This window comes from Ammospiza nelsoni, chromosome 4 (assembly GCF_027579445.1).
Source record: "Ammospiza nelsoni isolate bAmmNel1 chromosome 4, bAmmNel1.pri, whole genome shotgun sequence".
NCBI lineage: Eukaryota > Metazoa > Chordata > Aves > Passeriformes > Passerellidae > Ammospiza > Ammospiza nelsoni.
Genome location: NC_080636.1, coordinates 47,709,124 through 47,733,434, shown reverse-complemented (window position 1 = coordinate 47,733,434; position 24,311 = coordinate 47,709,124). Strand labels below are relative to the sequence as shown.

Sequence of the window (24,311 nt, the reverse complement as noted above, 5' to 3'; positions counted from 1 at the left end):
TTCACCTACATAACACTACTCCAAAATGAAAAATAGAGCACCTCACAGCTCATGTCAGGAACAGATTACTCACAATATTTTGAAGTATGAGGTGACATGCATGGATACAGCTCCTTAAGGAACTAAAGAGGATACAGACATGGAGTCATGCTAAAATTCGGCAGTTTCACTGCACAAAAATCATGAGCCCAGACAAGTTTGCTACTAATAAATTTTTGCCCTAGAGACTCTGTGTTTGGGCTCAAAATTTGTTGAAACATGACAATTTCTTGTGTGGCAGGCATCTGCACAGAACTAAAACGAATCTGTTGAATTAAACATTGCCCTGAAAAACAAGCCCACAACCACAGGGTAAAAGCATCTACTCCTGCAGACAGCCAAAAGCTGCACCTGCTTTAGCATAAGTGCACTTGAACACAACACAGAGCAAAAGGCAAAAAAACCACCACATTTGTGGTTTTTTATGTGACTGTTCTCTTGTTTCCAATTACTGAAAATTGCCTTTCAGTGCAAGGGATGAAAATAATGGGTGGAGGAAATAAATGCTTTTGAAAGAATTCTAACTATAAAGCACGAAGCACCACAACCTGCAGTCACAACCCTGAAATAAACTATTTCAATTTACAATTCAAATTCTAGTTTCTTTCAATATGAAGCTTTGCAACACAGCAGAAAGAATTCCCTTGTATTGGACATATCCATCAGTTCAGAGATAGACCTTACTTCAAAGAAGACATAAAATCATATTAAAGAAACTGAACTGAGACCCTTATTTCATACAGAAAATTACCTTGCTGATAAACCTGTTTAATATTCTGCACTTCTGCAGGTGTTCTGGAGGCAAGAATTTCAGTCAACACTTTCTCATTGGTTCCTGCTCCCTGCAGGGGTGCAAGTATGAATCAGTTGATGGAATAACAAAACGAAAACAAGAAATCCCTTTGACAATCAAAACCAAGCATAAACTTATATATTTGAATCAAATAAACAAAAATATTTTCTTCTTTCTGAGACACTGTGGGGATTTTCAAGATAATTTCTCACAGTTTGTCTTGATTGTTTTCAAAGCCAACCCAACAATTTATAAAAGCCCAGCGCTGCAGGATTCAGAGGGGCCCTTCCACACCCAAGCACAGCCAGGTGTGCCTCATGTCACAGCTGAGATAGCCACAATAGAGTGTCACCATACCATTTCAGAAGCTTCAACCCACACAGTAACACCACACCACTCCAGAAGGCTGCAGGCATCTGCCCTTCCTGTCCCTCAGCCCAGCCTTTTATCCCCTCCTGTTGATGCCCTGCACCTGTGTGCCCTCTGCTCCCTTTGGTGGTTGGGCAGTGTCCCTGGGCTCTCGTTACCTTCAATGCTGCTCACCTGCTGCTCACAGCTGTAGCACATTGGGGATGAGGCTCAGCTGCAGCCCCAATCATCACAAACTGTGTGCCTACACCTCAGTTCCTTGCTATTACAATCAAGGACATCAGGAGAAGTGAATGGACTAAGTTTCCATCTTAGCTCTAATTATACAGTGTCTGTCACCAGCCAGGACACAGATAAGCACAGAGCCACCCAGCACAAATCTGCAGCCTGCTGTGAAACAAACTATGTACTGTTAAACAAAACTCTTCTTCCACTGGAAACACTGTACAAGAGAATTGCTAACCCAGATAGCCCCAGCAATTCTGCAGTTCTTAATGACAGCAGCAACAACCACTCTTTCATTTTTACGAGGATAGAACTTAGAAAAGCCAGGCCAATATCTTGTTTCCACAAGTCTAATCCTTTGTTTGCAAGAACAATCCACTGCTCTTTACACACACAAAGGAGTCATTTCACAAAAGCAACACTGAAATGCAATACTGACCATTTTTTGCTTCAACATATGATTTTCAACCTTTCCTCTAAGGAAAACACTGAATACTAAACACATGCAAACATATGCAACTGCACACAAAGCTATCCAGAACACAAACCTGCCAGGTTTCAGGCAATCATTTCCAAAATGCAGACGGTTTCATGAACATGCCTACTCAGCAAGGGAGGCAGGCACAGTTAAACTCACTCTAATCCAAGCAGCAGCAGTGAAAATGGATGGGACAGCCTTTGGCACAGAGCTAGTGCTCTTAGCTGAGTTACCTTGCAGTGAAGTCCCTGCCATCACATCTGCTTTACTGCTACCCCCCTTGGCTGAGCTGCAGCCAGTACTGACATCCTTTCCTGCAAGCAGTCTCTAAAATTCCATGGTGTTGGGTTTAATTTTTTTTCAGTAACAAGAACAAAACCACTCCTGTTTCACTACCTCTACTTTCCCACAGCCATCTCTTTGTCAGTTCCCTGTCAGTCTTTGACTCCTAAATCAATAAGAGGAGCTTGGGAATACAATTTTTTAATAATCAACAAGGCCTTTATCAGTTTCTCTGTCAGGTACCACCATCCCTTCCCCCAATACACACAAAGGCATTACAGAAAATCTCCAGGAATGAAGTTTCTGTTGCCTGAAGGACTATTTGCTGGGACACAGGTGCATGAGCACTTGCTTGCACAGTTGACTAAACCCTACATATTAACCAGCTGCTCATCCAGGATCTTGGGAGTTTGCATAGAAGTGTCATTCCACAAAGCACCACCTCACACTAGAGTCAAGTTCAGTGTCCTCTCTTTTGATCAATACTGTAAATAGTCCAGGGACATCCAATTCCTGCAATTCCATAGATGTGACAGAGACAGAAAAAAGAGCACACGGAAGAGACACTGAAATTTCTACACATCCACATTGTAAATTGGTTGTTTACCTAACCTGCCCAGAAAGGCACTAAATGCATTCACTAAAGAGAAAATTTAGAGGGGGATACTAACAGGCTCATCAATTATTCCCTCTGTGTTACCGAAGGCAGTCTTGTAGAGGTCATTCAATACTACAGACAATACCTGCTCATAATTTTTGTGGACACCAGTTTACACAAGCTCATCAATTTTGGACTTGCACTGCAATCCATCAGGGGTAGCACACTCTGTAGCTTAAATAACAGGAAGAAACAAAGAGCACCACATTTCTGTTAAATGATCTGAACTAATTTTCATACAGCTGCCTAGTTATAAAACCTCAGCTGCTCACAGCAGAAAAATCCAGAGCCCTCTGAACTTCAGCACTGCACTTGAACAGCAAAAAGATGATGAAAGCAACTGCACACCTAGTCATTGTCTTTAACCAGAAGGAACAATTGTTATGCTGTGTAAATTTCTAAATTGCCTCTGACTTATTAGGATGAAAAAATACCCAGGCAAAACCATGGCACTGGCATCAGTCAGCATTTTTTTTTTAAGCCTACTTCTATTAGCACTCCCTTTAGCAATCAAAGTTCATTAAAAAAATCAACCAAAAGCACCAATCCTTTCATGTAACACATGAATTCTCTCTCCTCTTACCTTGATGGCATGCTTCAGTGCATGAGCATCAAAAATATACGCTGGTCTCATCAGAGACACCATCAAGGTTTCAAACTTGCCAGTAAGTTCTGATTTCAGGTCATCCACAAGATCCTAGTGCAGAACAAACAGTGCTGTGATGAACAAGGACTAAGCATTTTAAAAGGATGCACATGAGTCTGCAAGATGAAAGGCTCTGGGGATACAACAAAAAAGACAAGAGAGGAGCACCTCTCTTTCTAAGTATAATTGGTACCTCAGCTGAAGCAAATAAGGCAGGAGAAAAGGATGAACAGACATTTGGAAAACCTGAAACACTTTGTGATTTTTTTAGGATAAGGCAGGGTGGGAGACAGGGGGAGGCAAAAGCAAAAGTAGATATTCTCGCAAGGAATGTTTTACAAGGAATATGGTGAATGTGCCTCATATTTTAAAGTAATCATTGTTAACCAGAACCAGCTCATTTCCAGAGGTATTTCTTCTTACCCTGCCAAATAAGGTTTTAAAGGCAGAAGCTATTTCTTGACGCTGAGCATTGTTTCTAGTGGTGAGGATCGTCAGCACAGTTTCTTCATCAGTCCCTGAAGGTAGAAAGTACAAGTTACAAACACACTTTGAAAAACAAACTGCAGTGGCACAAACTCAAAAGGCAGTGAAAGATTCTTGGACAACAAAAGCCTACTGGCCAACAGCAGAATCATTCAAATAACAAATGTCACTGTACCCCAAGCTGAGCCATCAAGTTTGGTGCAAAAACACGACTGGAGGACTAAACACATTTGTTCTCCATCAGTGCTCTGATCCAGACTCTGCTCCAAGCACCAGCTATAACACTTAGTCAGTCAGTGCTCCACAGAAAGTCTTGCCTTTGGGCTAACCAACAAACAGCCAACTCCCCGCAAAACTCAATCCAGCAAACCCAAACACCTCTGAGGGCAGCAGTGTATGGAAAACAGCAGAGCTATTATCCATTTTATACACAAAGCTTGCAAGGTAGGTCCTCCCAGCCCTACTGAGTTTGCCTCTGGGCTGAGGTGTATCACACATCCCTCCTGCTTCCTTCCAATTCAGAGCAAACAGCACATCAGGGTTTGTTCTCCCAGGAAATTTTGGGGCAGAAAGCTCCAGTGTGGGTTTACTGACCACTTCCTAGTCTGCATTCACGCTGTGTGCTCACATTCCTTGCCCCAGTAACTGCACTGTGCTCACACAATTCCAGGGCCAGGAGGCTGCTGTGGATTTTCCATGCAGAGCTCCTGCCATGCTGCTGTAAATTCTCCACAGCTGTCCCTGTAAATCCAGAGCTACTGCACTGTAAAACTTCAGTGTGCCCAGAACAGCATGCGGAACATCCATTTCCTAATGGGGAATGTGCAAACCCCTTCCCTTTTCCCTCATGCTAACCCAAAAATAAACACCCATGAGAGCTGCACAGCCACAACCAGGACATGCCCAGACCAGTGCAGTCCCAGGGCTGTCATTCCATAGCTTGTAAACACATGCCCTACCCTCATCTACTGAGACAAAAAAGATAAGAAAGGAGGTTTGCAAAGGAGGAAGAGCCTTTTCTTTGCTGTAAAATAAAAATTATCCTTACCCAATCCCTTCATGGCCTTACGAAGGGCTTCTGCATCAGCTCTGGCATCGAAAGGAGCAAAGGCTGTCACGGTGCCTCTCGTGTACTAGAGGGGAAAAAGGGGTCAGGGGGAGAGGGAAAAAGCCATGAAATAGAATTTTGCATCTTTCAGTTCATACATGAGCTTAGGTTAAATTTGAATTCACAATCCAAAAGCTGACTGTCTTTTTCTTGCAATTGTCTGGCTAAAGAGCAGTCTGTGGTGTTTAAACACAGCTCAGTCCAGAGGCACTACTATGGATTCCCTTAGCAGTGCAGCTAAACTTGGGTGTATTTACATACCAATTCTGTGAACTATTCTTATCTCCAACACTGGAACCTGAATGCAAGAAAATTATTATGAATTTATCATTTGCTAAAGTAATTTGAAAAATTAATTGCACAAACCATGTATGCTAGCCCAAATGGCACAAAGACACATATGGAAATAAGAACTTCTCAAGAAAAACCCTATTGGAACTCTCAAGCTGATTTTTTCCACCACCCTGCAACCCACTGAATTCTACAATGTCTTTCACTATTTCATTATAGTGCTTTTGACATGAGCAATTTCTTAAAAAGTGATTCAGCTACATTAGTTTATAACTAAAAAAAATTAAAAAAAAAAAAAAAAAACAACAAAAAACCACCAGTTCAAACATAAGGGTAAGAGATCAGTTTGTCCAAACACAAAAACAATTCTACTAGGTTTCCATGGAACATGGCTCTTGAGGGAATTTCTCTTTGGATTAAACACAACAGGACACTCATCATCTCTGTGGAAAAGTTTTGCCTTTATTTAAATAGGATAGCTCCAGAACCTATATGTTTAGCACAGTAGTTAACTAGGGAAGTGGCCAAGAAGGGAAACAGCTGGGTTTGGGGAACAGGAAGGGGTTTCCAGCAGCTGAAGAGGGGAAATTTCCTGTGAGCACAGCCATAAAAACACAGCAATCAAACAGGCAGGGCATTTTTCCACTCTCAAGAAAGAGCACAATAACAAGTGCCAAGACACCTACTGAGATTGGCACCGGATTACTCCAGAGGCAGCACAGCCTTCTGGCCTTCCCTGGAGTTAGGAATTTCAGCCACTCTGGTCTCCAGTCAATGCACTCAGAGACAGGTCAGCCAGAAGGGCAGGGAGAAAAGAGTAGTAACCAGAAACTGCCCCAGGGCTCCCTCCTGCTCCTGCCAGCAGAGACTCCTCAGGCTCCTACAGCAGCAGCAGCAGCCAGGAGTCAGGTTCACTTCTCACATTCTGACAGATCAGAACAAAAGCGTCACAGTGCTAAATGGCAAGAACAGATTTCTTTGTGGGACATGGTTTCCAATAGCCAGGAGAGCTCAGAGGTGTTACAATCCCACTGGAACACTCTGCTTGTCCCATTATAAGCCATTTTTTCAGGTAGTACTTGGAATGGATTTATCATCATCTTCCTAGCTAATTCCAAGGCTACCATGAAAACAATCTCAAGGATTTGGGACTTACTTTTATGCACTGAATTTAATTTGGTAAAACAGATAAAGACTGAAAAGTCTTTCCTTCCTCCTCCTTTACTACCACTCCAGCCAGAGTGGGGTTATTTATTTTATTTTTGTTCCATATCATCTCAACATAATGAATATTACACAAGTACCACAACTCTCCTTTGGAAATGACCAAAGTCAACAAATCTCAGAGGAAGCAGATACTGATCTTGTGCTTTTGCTTATCTTGTTATAAGCAAGTGGAATTCCCCTCCACAATCCTTAAGTCTTGTGACAACAGCCCAACATTCCCATGTGGCTGTTACAGACAAGGTATGTGTGAAAACTAAATGCCAGATGAAATCTCTCTGCATGGCCCTTCTCATTTTTGTTAACTGACAAAAGCGCTGCATAGAGAGCCTGAACACGCACTAAGCTTGATGAGCAGTTCCTGAAAATCTGGTGCAGCTGAAACCTAAAAGACTTGTCCTGATGTCTGAGCACCGTTTGCATTCCAGGCATTCCCCTGTGGCACACAGCACTCAGTGGATTTTGGCGCCCCATCTGCCACCACCACCCTCCACCAGAACCTGAGTCACCCCTGCCTTTAGGAGCCACATGTGGGCAGATGTGACACTGCCAATAGTTGGCCCAGTACTGGGAAAGGGTGAAGCTATCCCTAACTTCACATCAGAGCACAGCTCAACCTAGTGCTTTTTAGGGCACTGCAGTGTGGCCTGACAACTGGGGTACAGCAAGGATTACTCAGGCATGCTGTGTTCAACAACCACAAACCCATCTAAAACACTCCACTACTCACAAGTGCCCTTTTAGTTACTCCAGTTCAGATTTCTCATTTGTGAAATCAATGGACAAGAGCAGAAAGCTCTGCAGCAGTGAGAGCCTCAGTCCATGGAGGCAAGAGCTGCCTCCCCCTTCCCAAACATGGCACATTTTGGCCACATAAAGAGAGGGCAGCACCTCTTCTGAACCACCACCACAGCCTGACCCAAACCTGCTGTCACAGCAAATCTGAAAAGGAGCTATGAACCAGACAAACTTCATTATTTATTTACCTCTACAAAGAGATAGCTTTAGTACCACTAGAAACATTCCTTGTTTAAGTAAGCAGACACACAGTAACACTACAGCCCCATAGGTCCTTCTTTCTTTGGATAGTAAGCTCCCCATCCAGTAGTACCCAAAGCACATGAATGAAAAAGACAGAGTCTTTGGTATAAATCCTTTTGTAATCTGGAGTTATCATTTACTCAATCATCACACCTTACACCAGGCAGTAAAATAAAAAGATAAGCACAACACAAAAAACCTCAACACAATGTGTATCACAACATTAAAACACTCCAAACCTACGCACATTCTTCTCTGTCTACATTCCCCAATACAGTGATCGTTGTTAAGGAGTCATGTGTACTGCAAATGAAATTTGTGACTACACACTAGAAATAAACAGCACCTTTCATTTTCTCCAGACACTTTCCAATGAGACCAAGGAAGCTCCTAGAAACACAAAATTAGCATGAAAAGGCAGAGGGGAAAAAAATAAAAATACTACAAAGCAAGAGGTAATATTGCTTTAGAATTTATGGACCTCCAAATGAGTAAATTAACATTCTCTGGTTTTTTCTGTCCAATTCTATGCTAGCAAAGGTTTCCAGAAGATGAAACCTCAGGTGAAATGTTTCTAACCAGCACCTCCAAGTCAATGTCTCCCAAAAGACAATTTAGCATCACAAACTAACAGTGCCACATATCCTGGCAACAGTAACAAGAGCCACTTAATGAGGTTCCTTTTCATTTTCCTCACCAAGACACAAAATATTTCCCACCCACAAGCCCCTCTGTTTAGCCACTGCTGAATGCAGAGCATTGATAACAGCAAACAACAGACCATACTTGAACTGCCTGAGACTCCTTCCCCACTACCATGGCTCTGTACCACCTACAGCACCTTCTTCTCAGTCAGAGTTCCACAGATGAAGAGCCACCCCCTTTCTCCACAGCAACAGAAGCAGTGTCTCAAAATTTTGCTGCTGGAAAACCCAGTATTTAGTGTAAAGAAGGTGCTGTGAGACTTTTCTTTTTTTTTAAGCAGCCATTTGTTTACAAGATGGCACAGGAAAACTGTGGAGTGGTAAGATTGGAAATGGAGAATATTTAGCAGCAAAGAGAGAAGGTAAGCTATTTCCAGCAGACTGAGGACAGCCCAGGAGGTCACGTGCTTGAATAATAGACTGCTCTAAGATGTCTTACACAAGACCCATCTTGCAGATAAACACAACACAGTGTTCACTGTTGACCTGAAAGCCTTCAGAGCCATTGGAGTCCACACAGAGATGCCAGTTCGAACTGTGGTCTAAAACCAATGTGACACAAGAAATATGGCATTAATTCCTGACATTTCAAGGGCAGTACAGTGCAAATGGCATTGTGAGTGGATGGATACAGGCACAGAGTGATGCAAATGTAAAACTAAAAAGACCTGTCTACAAAACACCTCTCCAAGTTTAACAGTGCTTCAGACTGTCTCCTTAAACAGGAGGAGTAAGCTCAGGTCAGCAGACTACTCACATCTGCCCCACTAAATTTAAACTCTTGAGAAAAAACAATTACACAACGTCTGTGGTGAACTCTGAGTCAGTACACCACAGAGATATCAAAGATAGGGAGGAGGGATGGAAAAAAAAAGGAAGAGGGGGTGGGAGAGAAGGAGAAGAGCAACCAGCATCCGTGTACGAACCAACACAGAGACATTGAGAAATGTCAGGAGTAACCTCAACAGAGCCAGAGGGGGCTGCTCAGAGCCCAGTTCTGAAGGGCTGTTTGTACTTTGGAACATGAGACAGTTTTCTGGAGCACTATGGAGCTGGCAATACTATCCCTGTGCTCAGACTCACAGGTGCACATTGGCAGAACAGGAACTCCAGATATAGTGCAGAGCAGCCACACCTTCGGCAGCAGCAAGTGATCCTTTCCTGGCAGTTTACATGTGGTCACACCAAATCCTCCCAAAGTTTTATTCAGGAAAAAAATTAGGAGTAGCACACCAAAACAGACCAGTCCACAGCACCTGCTGCTTTCTTTCCAGATTTCTGAGCCAGCAAGCACAGGGCAGCAGCTCAGCCTGTTCACTGAGGAAGAGATGGTGCCCTGTGCATTGCTGCAGTAACAAAGACCACTGCACACACAGCTGGGAGAGAAAGGGCAGCTTGTCAGGGCAGCAGTGCTCCCTCAAAGAAAGCACAAACACAGGCAGACAGACACCAGCCTGTGCAGCACATGCTGTAGTTTTCCTACAAAATGAATGAACCTTTCTATTCTAGACAGTAAACACAAAGTTCCCCAGGCCTTCGAGCAAAGAAAAAAAAAAGCCTTTACAGAAGTGGGCAAGGACAGGTATTTCAGTGACCAAGACTCCAAATATAACTTACCTTATTCAAAGGTTTTATTCTGCAGTGATGCACCTAGGCTAAACTGAACTCCAGTACACTGTGCTGTGCAGCCTTTGTGAACCCTGCAGCTTTAGCTGTACACAAGGAATTTCTGTCAATTAAAAGTCAGCATTTCATGGGCATTTTCACTCTTACCGCCATTTCATAATACAACATATAGAACAGACAGCTGTCATGAGAAGTAGAGCTTCTTCAACTTTGCTTCTTTTATTTTCATAAAATGAGTTACAAGCTACAAGGCTTTAAGACTCCCGGTCTTTTGTGGCTGCCTAACTGCACAGGTAAAGAATACTGCTTACGTGGAAAGCAGCCCTCTGAATGTGGCAACTGGAGAACAAGGCCTCCCTAATAAAAACCCTCATTGTTCCAATGACTTCCATCTACCAACACCCACCACAGATAAAAAAGCCATCCCTCAAGGGTTACCTTAGGCAGTACAAAATTTACTACCTGGAGCCAAGAGTAACTGGCTTGCACTAGTGAAGAATGAAACATTCCTGTTAAGAGCGTGAATTAAAGTTTGTCTCTGTGGGACAGACAAGAGAATATTGTCAATTTCCATGCTTTTACTAAAAGCAAGTTACCCTTAAGCCTATAAGTAATGTGACACACACTGTAATAAAAGGCTTATTGTCCAAGTACATCCCTCTGGCCAGGTGTCCTGCATTGGCATGGGTAAGGGCTCCTGTTCTCCTAACATGCATCCTACAACCCAGGCCTGATGTATAGAGAAAGAAAAACTCCTTCTTTGTCACTCAAAAGAAAACTCCCAAAAAAAAAAAAATCACAATTTCAAGAATTTAGAAAAATACTATTAAAAACTTTTTTCTTTGAAAGAAGTTCTCTTTCTTTTATAACAAAATTCAGACATAATATAAGTAAATATTCACAAGGGTATTAAACCTAGTAATCACTCCACTCATTAAGTGCAATTATTCTGACCTTTGTGAAAGCCCTAACAGACCTTGATTGCTTTCACTTTCCACAGCAGTACAAACCCCATAAAGCCATTACGAACCCCTACAAAGAAGCCATTAAACTCCTATTTTACTTTTCAGAGTGTATGCATTTGGCACAATTATAGAAACAAAGGCTGAAGTCTGCCCCATTTTCCACACCTTCATCCAGGCTCAAACCACAGCAACCAACGGGCTGCAAAACAAAGTCCCCCCCAAACTAAGAACTGCACAATAGCTCCCAGAAAAACTCATGTTAGCTGTGGGAAAACTGGGAATAGAAATACCGAGTCCCCACTAGGCACTGCCACGGCGATATTTTTTTTTCTCCTTCCTTTCAGTGGAAGGAGCCTCCACCCATGCGCAACATAAACACAGGGTACCGAAAACTTGGCCAAATTAGTGGAAACTGGTGGAAAAAAAAGAAAAAAAGAAAACAAGTTGTGCCTGACGTGTCCCTCACATGACCCCCGTTCCCCTACCGTCCGCCTGGGCTTGTGGATGGGCTGGTTGAGGGGAGCCCGAAAAGAAATGGGTGAGGAGTGAAAGTAAGGAGAGGGATAATACGAGGACGTCCCCGGGAGCGGCCGGGCACGGGCTGTGAGGCCGTGTCCTCCCGGAGCCGCCGCCTTCCTCACCTTCGCCATCTCTGGGATCCTCCGGGTGGGGCCGAGTCCGAGTCTGCAAAGAGAGATGCGACAGTGAGGGACAGCGGGGAGCAGAAAGCGACAGCACCCGCCCGCCCGGGCTGCCCGCGCCCCTCACCTCCCGCCGCGCCGCCCTGAACCACCGGGAGCACCGAGCGAGGCAGCGAGCGAGGCAGGAGCGAAGAGGGAGGAGGTCCCGCTGCGGCCCCGCCGCTCTTGCCTCACCCGGGGGCCGGGCCAGCCCCACCCGGGGCGGGCAGCGAGCCCCGGCCGCCTCCCGGCGCTGCCTGCGGGCCGGGCCGCGTCCCAGCTTTCCCCTCCATCCCTGCCCTGCCCTGGGACGGTGGCATTAGTGCTTTGTTTCTTAGCGATCGTGAACCTTTTAAAAGTTACATTTGCCGATAGACAGCCCCCAGCAGGTGCTCAAGCGCCCTCCGGATGAAGTCTGTATAAAATCGGTTCCCGTTAAACTGAAGGGGATCCTATCCCAGCACTAAAGGGCAAGTCTGAACGGAATTCGGTAAAAAGCAGACATTTCATCAGCTGACCTAGCCTGGCTTCCAAGTAAGCCCGGTTAGCACAACAAGCACAGTGTTGAACAGAATGTTAGGGCTGTAGTTCAGAAACTGCAAGCATTTCAGGTGGCAACATTTATTTACTTCATGTTCTCCAGCAGGACCACTTCCCTAGCCCAGGAATAAGGAAAATATGTCCAGTTTAGGAGAGCAAAGAGGATGCAGTCTGCAGGGCTAGTCAAAGAGCTGCTCCATCGAAGCTGCAGACAGACTCACTGCCTCACCACACAGCCTTGAGTCAGAAGGAGGAAAAGTGACTGCAATGCAAATGGAATTCACTGTCTCTGCCAAAATAAAACATGAACATAATCCCGCTGTGTGAGCATTTAAACATGCAACAGTCACTTCTGTCTGAAAGTAAGTTGCATTTACCTCACAGGCAGCAAGAGAAACATAGATTATGATGTAAATTTAAATATTTTGTCCAGCATTTCTTGTTGCCCCAGCAGTGCACATACACTCCAGCAAAAACATGGGATCCACCCATCTGGCTTCCTCTGCAGGAACCAAGGAACAAACTGTTTGCTAAAATGCCCTGATTTACTCTGATTTCAATCTAATCCACTGAGGTGGCATTGCACACGTGCCCAAAGATGCACAAAGGGAATTGAGAGCTGCTCATAGCATGCATGTGGATTAGATGTAGAACCACAATATTAAAGATAACATTATCGATTATTGTTTTTTAAAAGTGCAGTTGATACTCAAATGGGTTACTTTTTATTTAAGCACAACCTTGCTTAGACATCCAGCCCTTTCTGCAAAATTAAGTCTTTTTCTCCTTACACATCATACCCAGAGGAGACACAGGCCACACTAGATCATGTTTCAAGCTGTACCATTTAGAGTGCAGACATACAGAAATGCAGTGGGAGCTAAAGCCACCACTCTGTTTAACACACTCCAAAATTCTGTCCATCAGAAAGAGGTACACGAGCACTGCAGCAAAGGCTCCTCAGGTGCCACACAGAAGCCAAACCTCATTAGTGAATCAGATGTGTGATAAAGAAAACATTGGGTGAGGCAGAAATTTGAAAAAAGCTGTATCAGTATCATGTGAACAATTAATGAGACTCTAGGAACTAAGAAATCTGTAATCATCATTACCGTGAAATATGTTAATAGAATCTCTACTATAGTAAATATCACAAAGGTAAGTTACTTTCCTTGACACAAAAATATCTACTAAACTTCACAAATAAAACACATCCTTGCATAACTTGGAAAAATGTGTCTGTTTATCTGAGAAATTATTTAGCATGGGAGCACCTGGAATGCATCTGCTCTACCTCCCTCTCCTTGCTGCAGCAAGTCTATCCCAGCTCCCAGCACTGCAACCCAAGGTTTGAATCCTTGGCTCCCTGAAATGCTGGGCATAGTTCAACAGTGACACACAGGCACCATTGCTGCTATCCTAAAACATCTGTTCCAAGTGTGTCATGTGTATAATAGCACATAAAGAGGCAAGGGGGAGAGAGCTTGGCTTTTTACCTTTCAATTTAGGAAAATGGATTTTTCTGGATTATAGGATTTTTGTTTCCTATGCCTTATTTGGTATACTTATTACTTTATGGCAACTCTCAGACTCAAAGAAATGATCCAACATATGTATTGAATTCCATTTTGCCCTTTAAACTTTGTGTTGGGGGCTGTGGATTTGGAATCAAATTAACATTTGCCTTTTATTCTGCAGTAAATGTCTTTGTGTACACTTGGCTTCTCATTTCCAGAGGCAAAAGTCTATTCCATTAAAAACCAAAATACTCCATTCAAAATCTCTTCCAATCAAAATCAAAATACCATCAACCAGCTCATTATTCTGTTCTTTGTGAACAAACATGAGGTAACATTCAGTCAATGGGAGGCTACCATTGGACTTCTAATCAGTGAATAACAAAGAAAAGAATCTTGGGAGTGAGAACACAGAATATTTTTCTGCTCTGGAAAGGGTCTGTAATGCATGATTCAAGATGAATTGCAGTGGTAGGAAAAGGTTAAACAGAAGAGAAAGATCTTCTTGCCAACAGACACTGGAAGTAAAACCTACTCCAGTCAATCTGAAATGTTATCAATGTGTGTTTAAGCAAAGGAATATTTACATAACTTCATTAAGCAAAGAGGCCTAGGGGAGCAGGGGGAAATGTTAGAGTAAAACCATGGGAAAGATTCATGAACACGTGCCTGGAGAGAAATGCATTTTGCACTGATTGCCTTCAGCAGAAACAATTCAAGTGAGGCTAAAACAGTTGGAGATGGTGACTCACAAGCACAAGCTGCAGGACCTTCATGGCCACCCTGGGCAGGTATTTCACCTGACAGCAGCTCTAGCAGTCAATAGTGCTCACCCACAAGTCACAAATAAACCTTCCAGACTTAGTATAATTCTTGTTCTCGTTTTTTTAAAAATTAAGACAAATTTTCACACAGGTTAAAAAAACCACATGAGATCATAGCAGTCCTTTCATCTCCCAAGCACCTCCCTGCTCTTTGCATCTCCAATCACTAGTAAAATCATACCAGGATGTAACAGTCTGCTTCCCAGGGCTGCTGCTGGCACAGTGCACTTCCAGTTCTTCCTTAACACAGAGTTGCAAACACCTGGAACAAAAACCAGCAGTAAAATATCAGAAAAAGAGTGGCATTGCCTTAATGGTATATTTAGCTCTGGCACACATTGAGACTTGGCAAGCAGGGCCCTGTCAGCTCCCAATCCATTTCAAGGCACAAGACTTGTCCACACAGAGAGAAATCCTGGGGTTGTAGCTGCACAGGAAAGCAAGAGGGAATGCAAGAATTATCAGATATGTGAAATAATTAATTTGATATGGGGTTTCTAATAAGGGGCTTGAAAGAGTTTTCAGAGTCTGGTTGCAGCACTAAAACACATCAGTGTGCTTTTCTGGAAACAATGGAAAAGTCCAGGGGGAAGAAAAGTTAGCACAAAAGCAGTTCAATTCAGAAGCACAGCCCCTTGAAGTTGCTTTTAGGAGTTTGTAAACAATAAATTAGTAGGAAGATGGATTGTTTGCTGTATCAAGGCAGTCTCCCAGCAGGTCCTCACCTCCTGCCCAAAAGCATTGTGCCTCATTTTGCTATTAATGCTATCCCTGAGCTGTTATGTGGTCCTATGTAACTACCTTTAAATGCACCACAGAAGAGAATAAAAGAGCAAGGCCCTCCTTAAAGCAGAGTTTGCTCTGCTATGTATCCAGAAGCTGCAGAAAATGGAAAGTTCCTTCAATTTATCAAACAGAGTTGGAGCACACAAATCACATTAAAGCACTTCTCACACAGGACAGAAAAGCCAAGGCCTGTTATTGTCCTAGTTAAAATATTTCCTCCTAAAAATAAAGTCCCATTGCAAAATATTTTAAAAGCCTACTGCAGAGGTATTGAGGGGGCAACAGGCTTACCAAGGGAGATTTTCAGGCTTTGGAAATTTGATGGAGCAGACCATTTCCTTATGGAATTATAAATTAAAATCAGCCCTTAATGCTTTTCCATACTTTAATGTCCCTATGGAAGTGAAAGAGTCCAAAATCCTTGATGAATCACTGTCAGAAGAAAGGTGAGGCTGGGAAAAAATAGGGCAGTTTCAAGTTCATGATTTGATTAAGACTGACAGAGAGCAATCTGTTTTGTTCCAGACTTGGTGCCAGAGGATAGAAATTTCCCAGTGCCTCCTTTCCCTGAGCTCCTACTCAAGGACAGCTCAGCACAATTGGAGAGAGCTTTGTGCTGCACTCCAGCACCTCGTGGGTGGAAGGTGTGAGGCAAACACTAAGCAGCAACACCATTAAAATAAGGGACAAGAGGAGAGTTTTACTGGTTTACAGGCAGGGGGAAACAACTTCAAAGTTGAACACTGACAGAAAGTTTATAAAATTTGTTCCCTGCTGCATTTGCTGGCATCAGGGGGCTGCTGAAGGACAGGCTAAGAGTACAAAGTACAAGACTTAGTCTCCAAAGCAACTTCAGTGCTTTAAAAAAAAACCAAAATGTTTTATATTCCAGCAAAGACAACTTCCTCTAAGTGATTCATTACTTCTAATGCACAACCCATTACAGAGCAGCACTCTGACAGATTCCTGATTTCTCTGGGGACACCAGTATAATGTGAAGAGATTAATGGGAGGTACAGGCATTCATACCAATTACAGCAGCAGCAGCTGAATTTCTCTTACTGGAACACAATGTCATTTTCATTTACTTAGAGGAGGTGCAGGTTTCTTTGAAATGGTCTTTAGAGTAAGACATTTTACAAGGTTGCCATCAATGCAATAATCTCAATTCAAGCAAAGACCCATCACTTAAACCAGATTCTATGTAACTGTTGGTTACTTGGACAGCTCTACTGCCCTGTACTAAGGCATTGATTTCCAGGCTAATTCTTCCTGAGGAACACAGTTTACATCCTTCATTACTCGTGATAAGGACTCCTCCTCTGGGCAAAGGAGGGAGAAAAGGAGCCAGGTGCTCAGGCTGTATTCCTGCATTTCCAGTTGTTCCAAGCTTCAGCTTATCATGAGCAGATCACTTGGGCTTTGTGCTCTGCACTTCCACACACAAATGGTGTATGAGGGCACAGCTCATCTATAATAGCAAACACTTGTCTCCCATGCAGGAACTTTGGGATAGCACTAACTATCCAGGGCAACTGATTCAAGTTCAGAAAGGAATTTCCCTTAGTCATTAAAGCCATTAGTTCTACTTAGGAGACAGGAGCAGAGAGAAAAAGAATTGAGTTCTGTTAGCTTAATGGAAATTCAAAAAATCTGAGGCACAAAAATAAAAACCACCCATGAGTGGTTGTTTTCTCTGTGGAGAAGATAAATAAGTTTAGCTGAAATGAACAGGCATAAGGTCACTAAACAAGTGTGGGCTCTGCATTTACTGTTCTCTAAAACACTTCTAAGTGAGGTCTTGTAACAAGACCTCTTTCTCACCATGGGGACTCCCATTAGAAGCCACACAAGAGTCCTGGGATACAGGAACAGTATTATCTTCATTTTCAAATGGACAAAGGCAAGCTGAGGCTCAGTAGTGTCCCCAAGGTCACTGCTGGGGACTGATAACTGAGCCCAGGTTTCAAGTCACAAGCTACTGACTTTGCTTTGTTCTCTCTTTACTTTGCCAAAGGCCCTCTGTGTCACTGAGAACTGCCTCCTTCATTCACCTATTGACTCATGAAGAAGAATCCATAAATTATTCTGAAGGTGCCAGGATAAGAAGCACCCTCCCATCTCCATGTGGCTGTTCTCACCAGACACAGCAAAAGCCTTGGCTCCCATAAGGAAGAGCAGAACCAGGCCCACAGATTTCTGCTTTGATTATGAGAAAGTAAGCCTGGAGACAAAACCAAAGCCTACATTAACTTCTTTTCAGCCTCTCATTAAGTTTCTAAAACAGGCTGATCTCAACCTTCCAAGTGGCTATTCACCAAAACCCTAACAGTCTGATTTCATTTCCAACTGCATGGAGTCTACATCAAACCCAAATAACCCAACAGTTTTATCAGGAGGCATTTGTGTCCCACAGAACTTTAATGATTCTTTGGAACTTAATTTCATTCTGTCTATAATTTTCCATATAATCCTCAACACTTTGTTTAGTACTCAAAGACACAAGAAATATTTTTAGCACTTAGCCTAAGACTTCTGAAGCCACTTTCCAGGTTTCTACAATACATTTTGATACCTGAACTAAGACAAACCTGCCTAAACTGCCAGCACATAAGTAAAGAGCACTTAAGAGCATTTTAGTTGTTGTGTGTGTTCCAACACACACCCAGACACAAACACTCTAGAGCAAAATGCTCCATTTCTTAATTTTTAAGCTTTAAAAGGCAAGTAGGCCACTCAAGGGTTTATGCATGAACAACACCATTTAAACATGGAGCTTTGGGCATAACCATGGATAGGACAAAATTCCATAAACCTTCTCTTGCTCACTGTCATACACAACAGAAACACAACATTCTGAGTTGGAAGGGACCCACCAAGATCAATGCCAAAGGGCCTGTCACTGTATAAACCCCAACCTTCACCTCAAGAAGAACATTCAAAGACAATTTATAATAGCATTTCTTAGCATTCTACTAATCCCATCCTGATAATTGCCAGGCACAAGGGTTGTTTTCTTCCTTCATGGATTACTGACCCTACTGTTAAAAAAGGTATGCTATCAGTAGTTTAAATTTCTCACCTCCATCATATTTTTAAAGAGTTGCCTGTATGACAATACTTTTATTATCCCTAAACTAGCTGTTTGCCTGGGAATCAACTATAAGTTCAGGAGACATGTTCACAGTATAATTCCTCTAAAAAACCTCAGTGACTCTGCAACTCCTTTTTTGGTGGAGTTTTTGTTATTTTAATTCATATTTTCAAGGTTAAAACAATTAATATTGGACGCCAACAACTTCCACTGTTAATGACAGCAGAGCTGTAGGTAAACCAGAGCCAGGTTAAGGTCCAGATTAGGAACAAATAACATCCTGATGCAAACTGCAGCTCTGTTTACTGAAAGGTGTTCCCCCTCCCACCCCAGCAATAACTTTTATGTAATTATTATTCAGGCATTCACAAAGGAAAACTTGGTTTTCTTGATTCTATTGGTAGTATTTCTAATGCAATTTTTTTCAGATTAAAGGATGAATTCAAAGTCAGGGTCTGCAAGTCTTCTCAAGATCCACTAGGCTCCTCTGAAACCTCAAACCTCTTTTTCCAGGAATGGTATGCTTAAAACTGTATTTATTCTTAATAAAAGTGCCTTGATGCAAATCTCTACCCAAGAATTAGTAGCAATCACTAAACCCTAAACTACAGATTGGAATTGGTTTTGATGTGTTCATGTCACTCCAGCCACATATCCTGACCCCTCACCAGACCAAGGACCAGAGTGGGTTTTTGGCATTCTGATGCTACAGGATAATCCCATTTGCAAGGGGAACCACAGATGCCTGATGTTAAATGTCATTCCCTGCCTCCTCCTCTGTCCTGAGCCCCTCATTTTGTTCTATTTTCAGTCAGTGGTTTAGCTGACTCCTCATGAGCTGCCTGCAACACCACCTGCTTGACCACACCCCAGGTAATCAAAACCCTGAAAAGGAAATTGCTAATCCATTCCATGCCTGGAAGCATTGCTCAAAAACACAAATGCCCAGATCCAAGAGTGGAGTTCAGAAGGAAAGATGTCATAACTGAGCCAGTCAAATCATCTTCCCAGACTGAGAAAAGAGAAGTATCCAGACCTTGTTATCCCCTGGCATGGGTAAAACTGAGGTTAGACAACATGAAAGTTTTGTCACACAAATTTTCCAAACACAGCAAATCTTGTTCCTCTCTAACTGCTCAAGTCCTAACTCTGGACTGCTAAGAGGGAAGAAAAGGGGAGAAATTCCTGCCCTGATCCCTCCAACACCTCTAAAGCCCTTAGACAGTGCAGGACTTGCAGCAATAGGCTGTGAGCTGCAGGAAAAGGTGGTGCAATCCCATCTGTGCCGTGGCACCTGGGAAACCAGCCTGTTTCACCTTTGCATCCAAACCACCAAGCAGGAGCAGATGCATTTTATTCCTTTAATGACTCACCTATTTCCTTCCTGGGGTGCTATTATTTGCTGAAGACAGCTGTGGACTTAAACTACCTTTTTGCCTTCAGCCAAAATAAATAAATATTTATGGCTAATTAGGACTTGCCTCTCAGGGTTGGGAGGTGCACCTGACTGAACAAGAGGCAGTGCCATAGGTCCTAGGAACAGGGAGCAGCTGCTGTGCCTCTAAGCAGAGGGAGAAACCAGGAAACACCAACTTCACAGCAGCCCCAGCCTCCATCTGCACCAGGATCTATATCACTGCTGTACAGCAGCTCAACACCAACTGACTACAAGTTACTCTGCTGAACACAGCAGCAGGCAAGGAGGGATGCCTGCTTTTTGTCAGGCTCCCCGTCTCAGTCACTGTAGGGACTTCAGTTAAACCACGCTCAGTAGCAATTTTTTCGAAAATAGGCATGGTAAAACTCAAAGAGGAAGTGAAGAGATGAATAATGCAAACGCTGACTTGCTGCAATCCCTTCCAAAACATCCAATAGTCCCAGGGATTTTGAAGGAGGGCTGAACCTCGCAGAAAGTGCGCCATCTCGTGGCACTGCTCGGGAATTGCGGCACTACAGGGGAAAAGAGGAAGGGATTTTTTACCGCACACCCTAATGTTCGATCCCTGAATATTTCTGCTTACTAAGCATTCCCAGCTGCTCTAGGCAGGTCCCCCACCAGCTCTGCTTTCTCTAGTATCAAACTGAGCAGGTTTCTGTAAGCCAAATTTCCATAGGAATAGATCATCTCATTCCAAGAGTTTGTCTTTAACACAGGAAAACGCTACTGAGCTCAAAATGAATCCAATACAGATGTAGTAGGATCAACAGGGGAAAAAATAAAACCCTGGTTTGTGCTTTTAAAATTTTTTGTCATCAAGCCTTTTAAGACTTGGCATTTCGGGTTATATGTTACACACTGAGGAAACAGTTAATGCCCAAAAGACTGCAAATTAACCCAACAGTTGTGATGAACAAAGGAGAAAACAGTAAAACCTGTCAATTAGTCAGCTTACTTCAGTGGAGACTGCAACCAAAATAATCACAATTCACAAAAGCATTTCATGCCTTCCTCTGTACTAGCACTGAATGGTATTTCAGTGCTTCCCAGTGTTCAAATAATTCCCCTCAAAGGAAAGCTGAAAGGGGAAAGATTTTACAACAGTGAGAAGTCTCTACACTCTAGGCAGATTTTGGCCAAGCAAACTATTTTTTTTGACACTCATAAATGACATCAAGCAAACAGCTTTCAAATAGTGACTAAGAAATCCAGCCATGCCTTGACTATGCTCAAAAGACCAGACTAAAGTAGAGGAACACGATTAAAAAAAAACAACACCACTTTTTCATTTAATTTCTGTTTACATTAATATTGCACAGTTCCATGACTACGCATTTCCTTTCCAAGTTACTACAGAAACTCCCAGGTGATACTTGGTTTTTCAGAGCTGCAGGCTAAGACAAGCAGACAAATGAGTTTGTTACAGGTCACACATCTCTGCCCTGTCACAAGCATTTGCTGATTCTTGAGGTCTTTTATTCCTAAAATGTTATCAAACCTTCACGTTTTCCATGGAGCCTGCTGTTACTTACAAGAACTGGTGGCAGAAACAGAAGGTTGAAAAGGAAATTTGTTTGGGGGCTTTGGGCCACAAGTAAAGGCCACCAAGCTGCTATCACAGGGTGGAGGGGACCTTTGTGGGTTCATTAAATAAGTTTGCTCACTGCACTCCCAGTAACCAGCCACCCACAGCACAAAACAAACTCTTTCCTAAAGCAGATTCACCTGGCCTTGATACCACAACCGACCAGAGGGAAATGCTCTTTTCCCTGAGCTGAAGGCCAAATTGCAAGCTTCCTTAGCTGGGATTGTAACACACTCTCCAGCAGTCTTCTGGCTTTCTGACCTGCATTAAAGTGGCAGGTAACAGAGACCATAGGAGCAGCTCTGAATCAATTGTATTCTGCTCCAGGAACCCAAACCTTTGGCTTCAGCCACCAGGGGCCTTGAGGCAGGAATGTCACTGCCCACACTCAGGTTTTGAGAGGCACACAAACTCAGGTGATTCCCACCAGAGCCTTGCACTGTGTCCCTGCTCAGAACCACTTCATGCCTCTGTTTCCCCCCCCAAGGAATCAGGGTAACCAGCAGCCAGGAGAGGACAAGCAGGGCACACATTTCCCTCCCAGTTTTTTTGAGCCATGGATAAAGTGATTGAATTCAGGCAGGTTTGAATGAGGTATGCGAATACAGGGCTGGGGCAGAGCAGCAATGAACCTCTTTTCCTCCATGCTTATTCTTTGCACAACAACATATTGCAGACCTCTAATTCCTCTGCCAAACATCCATAATTTTCTGACAGCTGATGAGTCTCCAGGCATTTATATGTGAATCAGGGCAACGGACAAAGACAAGTCCATTAAAGTAGACTTCAATAAAGCAGAAATATAAAATTTATAGACTTCTACTTCAACCAAACTGTGCATTTTAACAAAGGAAAAAGTTTATATCACTCCAATTACTGTCAGTCTTAACAAAATTATTTCATTAGGGGCTTATGAAAAGACCATGAAGATATACTGTCTAATTTCCATAATTTTAAAGCAAAGGAGAGCACATCGACCCAACACATGGTACCCCTCTGGCTAGGAAAAGGGTGCTAAGCTGTTTTCACAGGACAGACAGAAAAACCTCTATGCAGACACCAAAACTGCTATGGAACTGCTGGGGAGACTTGGCAAAGCAGGAGAGGCCTCATCATCACCGGCTTTGCAAGAGCTCACTGTTCTCCTGGAGAAGACAAAAAAGCCTCACATATACATTTCCCTTCACCTCTAAGGAGAGCCACGCCCTGCTCTTTCCTACACAATAACTCAAGCAAAGTGAAATACATAAACATGTCACCTGCTGTTCCTGGATCTCCTCTGCCCCAGGCCCCTCCATCCTCACTGGCTTCTCTAGACAGACAGACAGCCACCAAGCTGCTCCAGAAGGCATCACTACTGCCCAGGCAGCAGCCAAGGCCCGGGACAGCACTTCCCAGCCCTCCTCTCTCTCCAGAGGACAGACAGGCGCCTGTCCCAGCGCTTTTAACCTCTCTGTGCCCACCCTCAGCTGCAAGTGATCGAGCTGATCCCCCCTCTCTATTGGCCGCACCTGTGTTTTGTGCCGCTCCTCCTCCCCCTCCCGGCAATCCTCACTGGCCCACGGCTCCCGCGGCCATCAGAATCCCGCAGGGCTCATAGACACAGCCCTGGGCTGTCCCTGTCCCAAGGAGTCAGCGACGCTGTCGTGACCTCAAGTTCCGGGAATTTTTGGGAGGCTTTTCTCATTTTCAGGACGGGAATATCAAGGTTTCATGCCACGTCTGATGTTACCTGGCATTAACGCCCTGTAGAAATGACTGGCTTGAGTACATCAATCACCCCAAAGGAAGAGAAAACAACGCAGGGAAAGTATACACCAGTGATCCTTTCTCCAAGCAGCGCAGTTCAACTTGTCTGCAGCTATCAATCACAGCTCCTGCAAAACCTGTTCTACCAAAGACAGGTGATCTTTTGCGAAAGACCAGATTCCTCTGAAAACTTCATTACCACGCGTGAGCCTCTTGACAGGCTCCTTAATGCGGCATAAATTTTAATAAGCCAGCACACAGCACTTCCCAGGTGTTAAATAGGTGTGAGCGTGCCCTGGTGAGCACAGCAGACGTGCAGTGAACTCAGCTTTTAAAGATATTAAATCTCGAAAAAGCAGAAGAGCCATTTGCTAACAGAGAGATTAAGTAAAGCCTTGTGCACAAAGGCTAGAATGAAAATTAATTTGTTTTTCTCTACCAACTGCTTTCTTCAGCAAGCAGGGACTTGTCTTTTAACCATTTTTTCAGAGTGTCATTTCTGTCAACACAGATTCAGAAAAAGTACAAAATTAAATTTAAGAAAACCCCACCCATAAAGACAGAAATAATAAACTAAGCAGACTGAGGATGTACATTTTATCCATGATTATTTTAAAAAAATTATCCAGGAAATGCAAAATATTATTTGAATACCGTTGCTATTGACAAGATCTGTTCTGAAGAGGATAATTTTTCTGGAAAAAAAATTGGATATGCATTTTCAGAGAGAAGTCACCTGAAGCACATGCCGCTGAATTTCACTGACAGTCACACTGAAAACATGTAACATTTGGATTTGTCAGACTTTCCATAAAATTCCTCCAATAATTATACAGCTTTCTCACAGAACTGATTAATACTGCAATTTTTGTAACTACATGAAGCAATATATTCCCCATTCTCTAAAACTTGCAGTCATTACTATGTGGTAAAATATCAAAGTAGCAACAGTAGTAATAATAATAATAAATATATTCTGTAAGTCCAAATAAGATGGAACATCATATTCTGTATTGAAAGTTTTGTCAGCTCAGATGTGCCCATACACCTGAACAGAAAACCTGCTTTGGCTGAAGTCCCCCCAAGGCACTTTGAAACAGATCTTAAATGACTGTCAGAATTTTGACAGCCGTTCACAGAGGTGGACTTTCAAAGTAGAATTC

At 43.1% G+C, this 24,311-nt stretch overlaps 1 protein-coding gene across 2 annotated transcripts in view; it reads right to left on the bottom strand.

Moving 5' to 3' along the window:
• ANXA5 (annexin A5) overlaps positions 1 to 22,794 on the bottom strand; it is a 30,685-nt gene extending 7,891 nt beyond the window's left edge. The window contains exons 1-7 of one of the 2 annotated variants that reach the window (XM_059470004.1): positions 22,659 to 22,794; positions 14,678 to 14,758; positions 11,577 to 11,619; positions 5,025 to 5,109; positions 3,914 to 4,008; positions 3,428 to 3,541; positions 791 to 881 (exon numbers count right to left, since the gene is read on the bottom strand). In XM_059470004.1, coding sequence (XP_059325987.1) covers positions 791 to 881; positions 3,428 to 3,541; positions 3,914 to 4,008; positions 5,025 to 5,109; positions 11,577 to 11,585 — 394 coding nt within the window. In that variant the 5' untranslated portion in view covers positions 11,586 to 11,619; positions 14,678 to 14,758; positions 22,659 to 22,794. Of the gene's footprint in view, positions 1 to 790; positions 882 to 3,427; positions 3,542 to 3,913; positions 4,009 to 5,024; positions 5,110 to 11,576; positions 11,620 to 11,703; positions 11,823 to 14,677; positions 14,759 to 22,658 lie in introns of those variants that run through there. The other variant, XM_059470002.1, reaches the window with a different exon arrangement.
• Between the last annotated feature and the right edge of the window lie 1,517 nt (positions 22,795 to 24,311).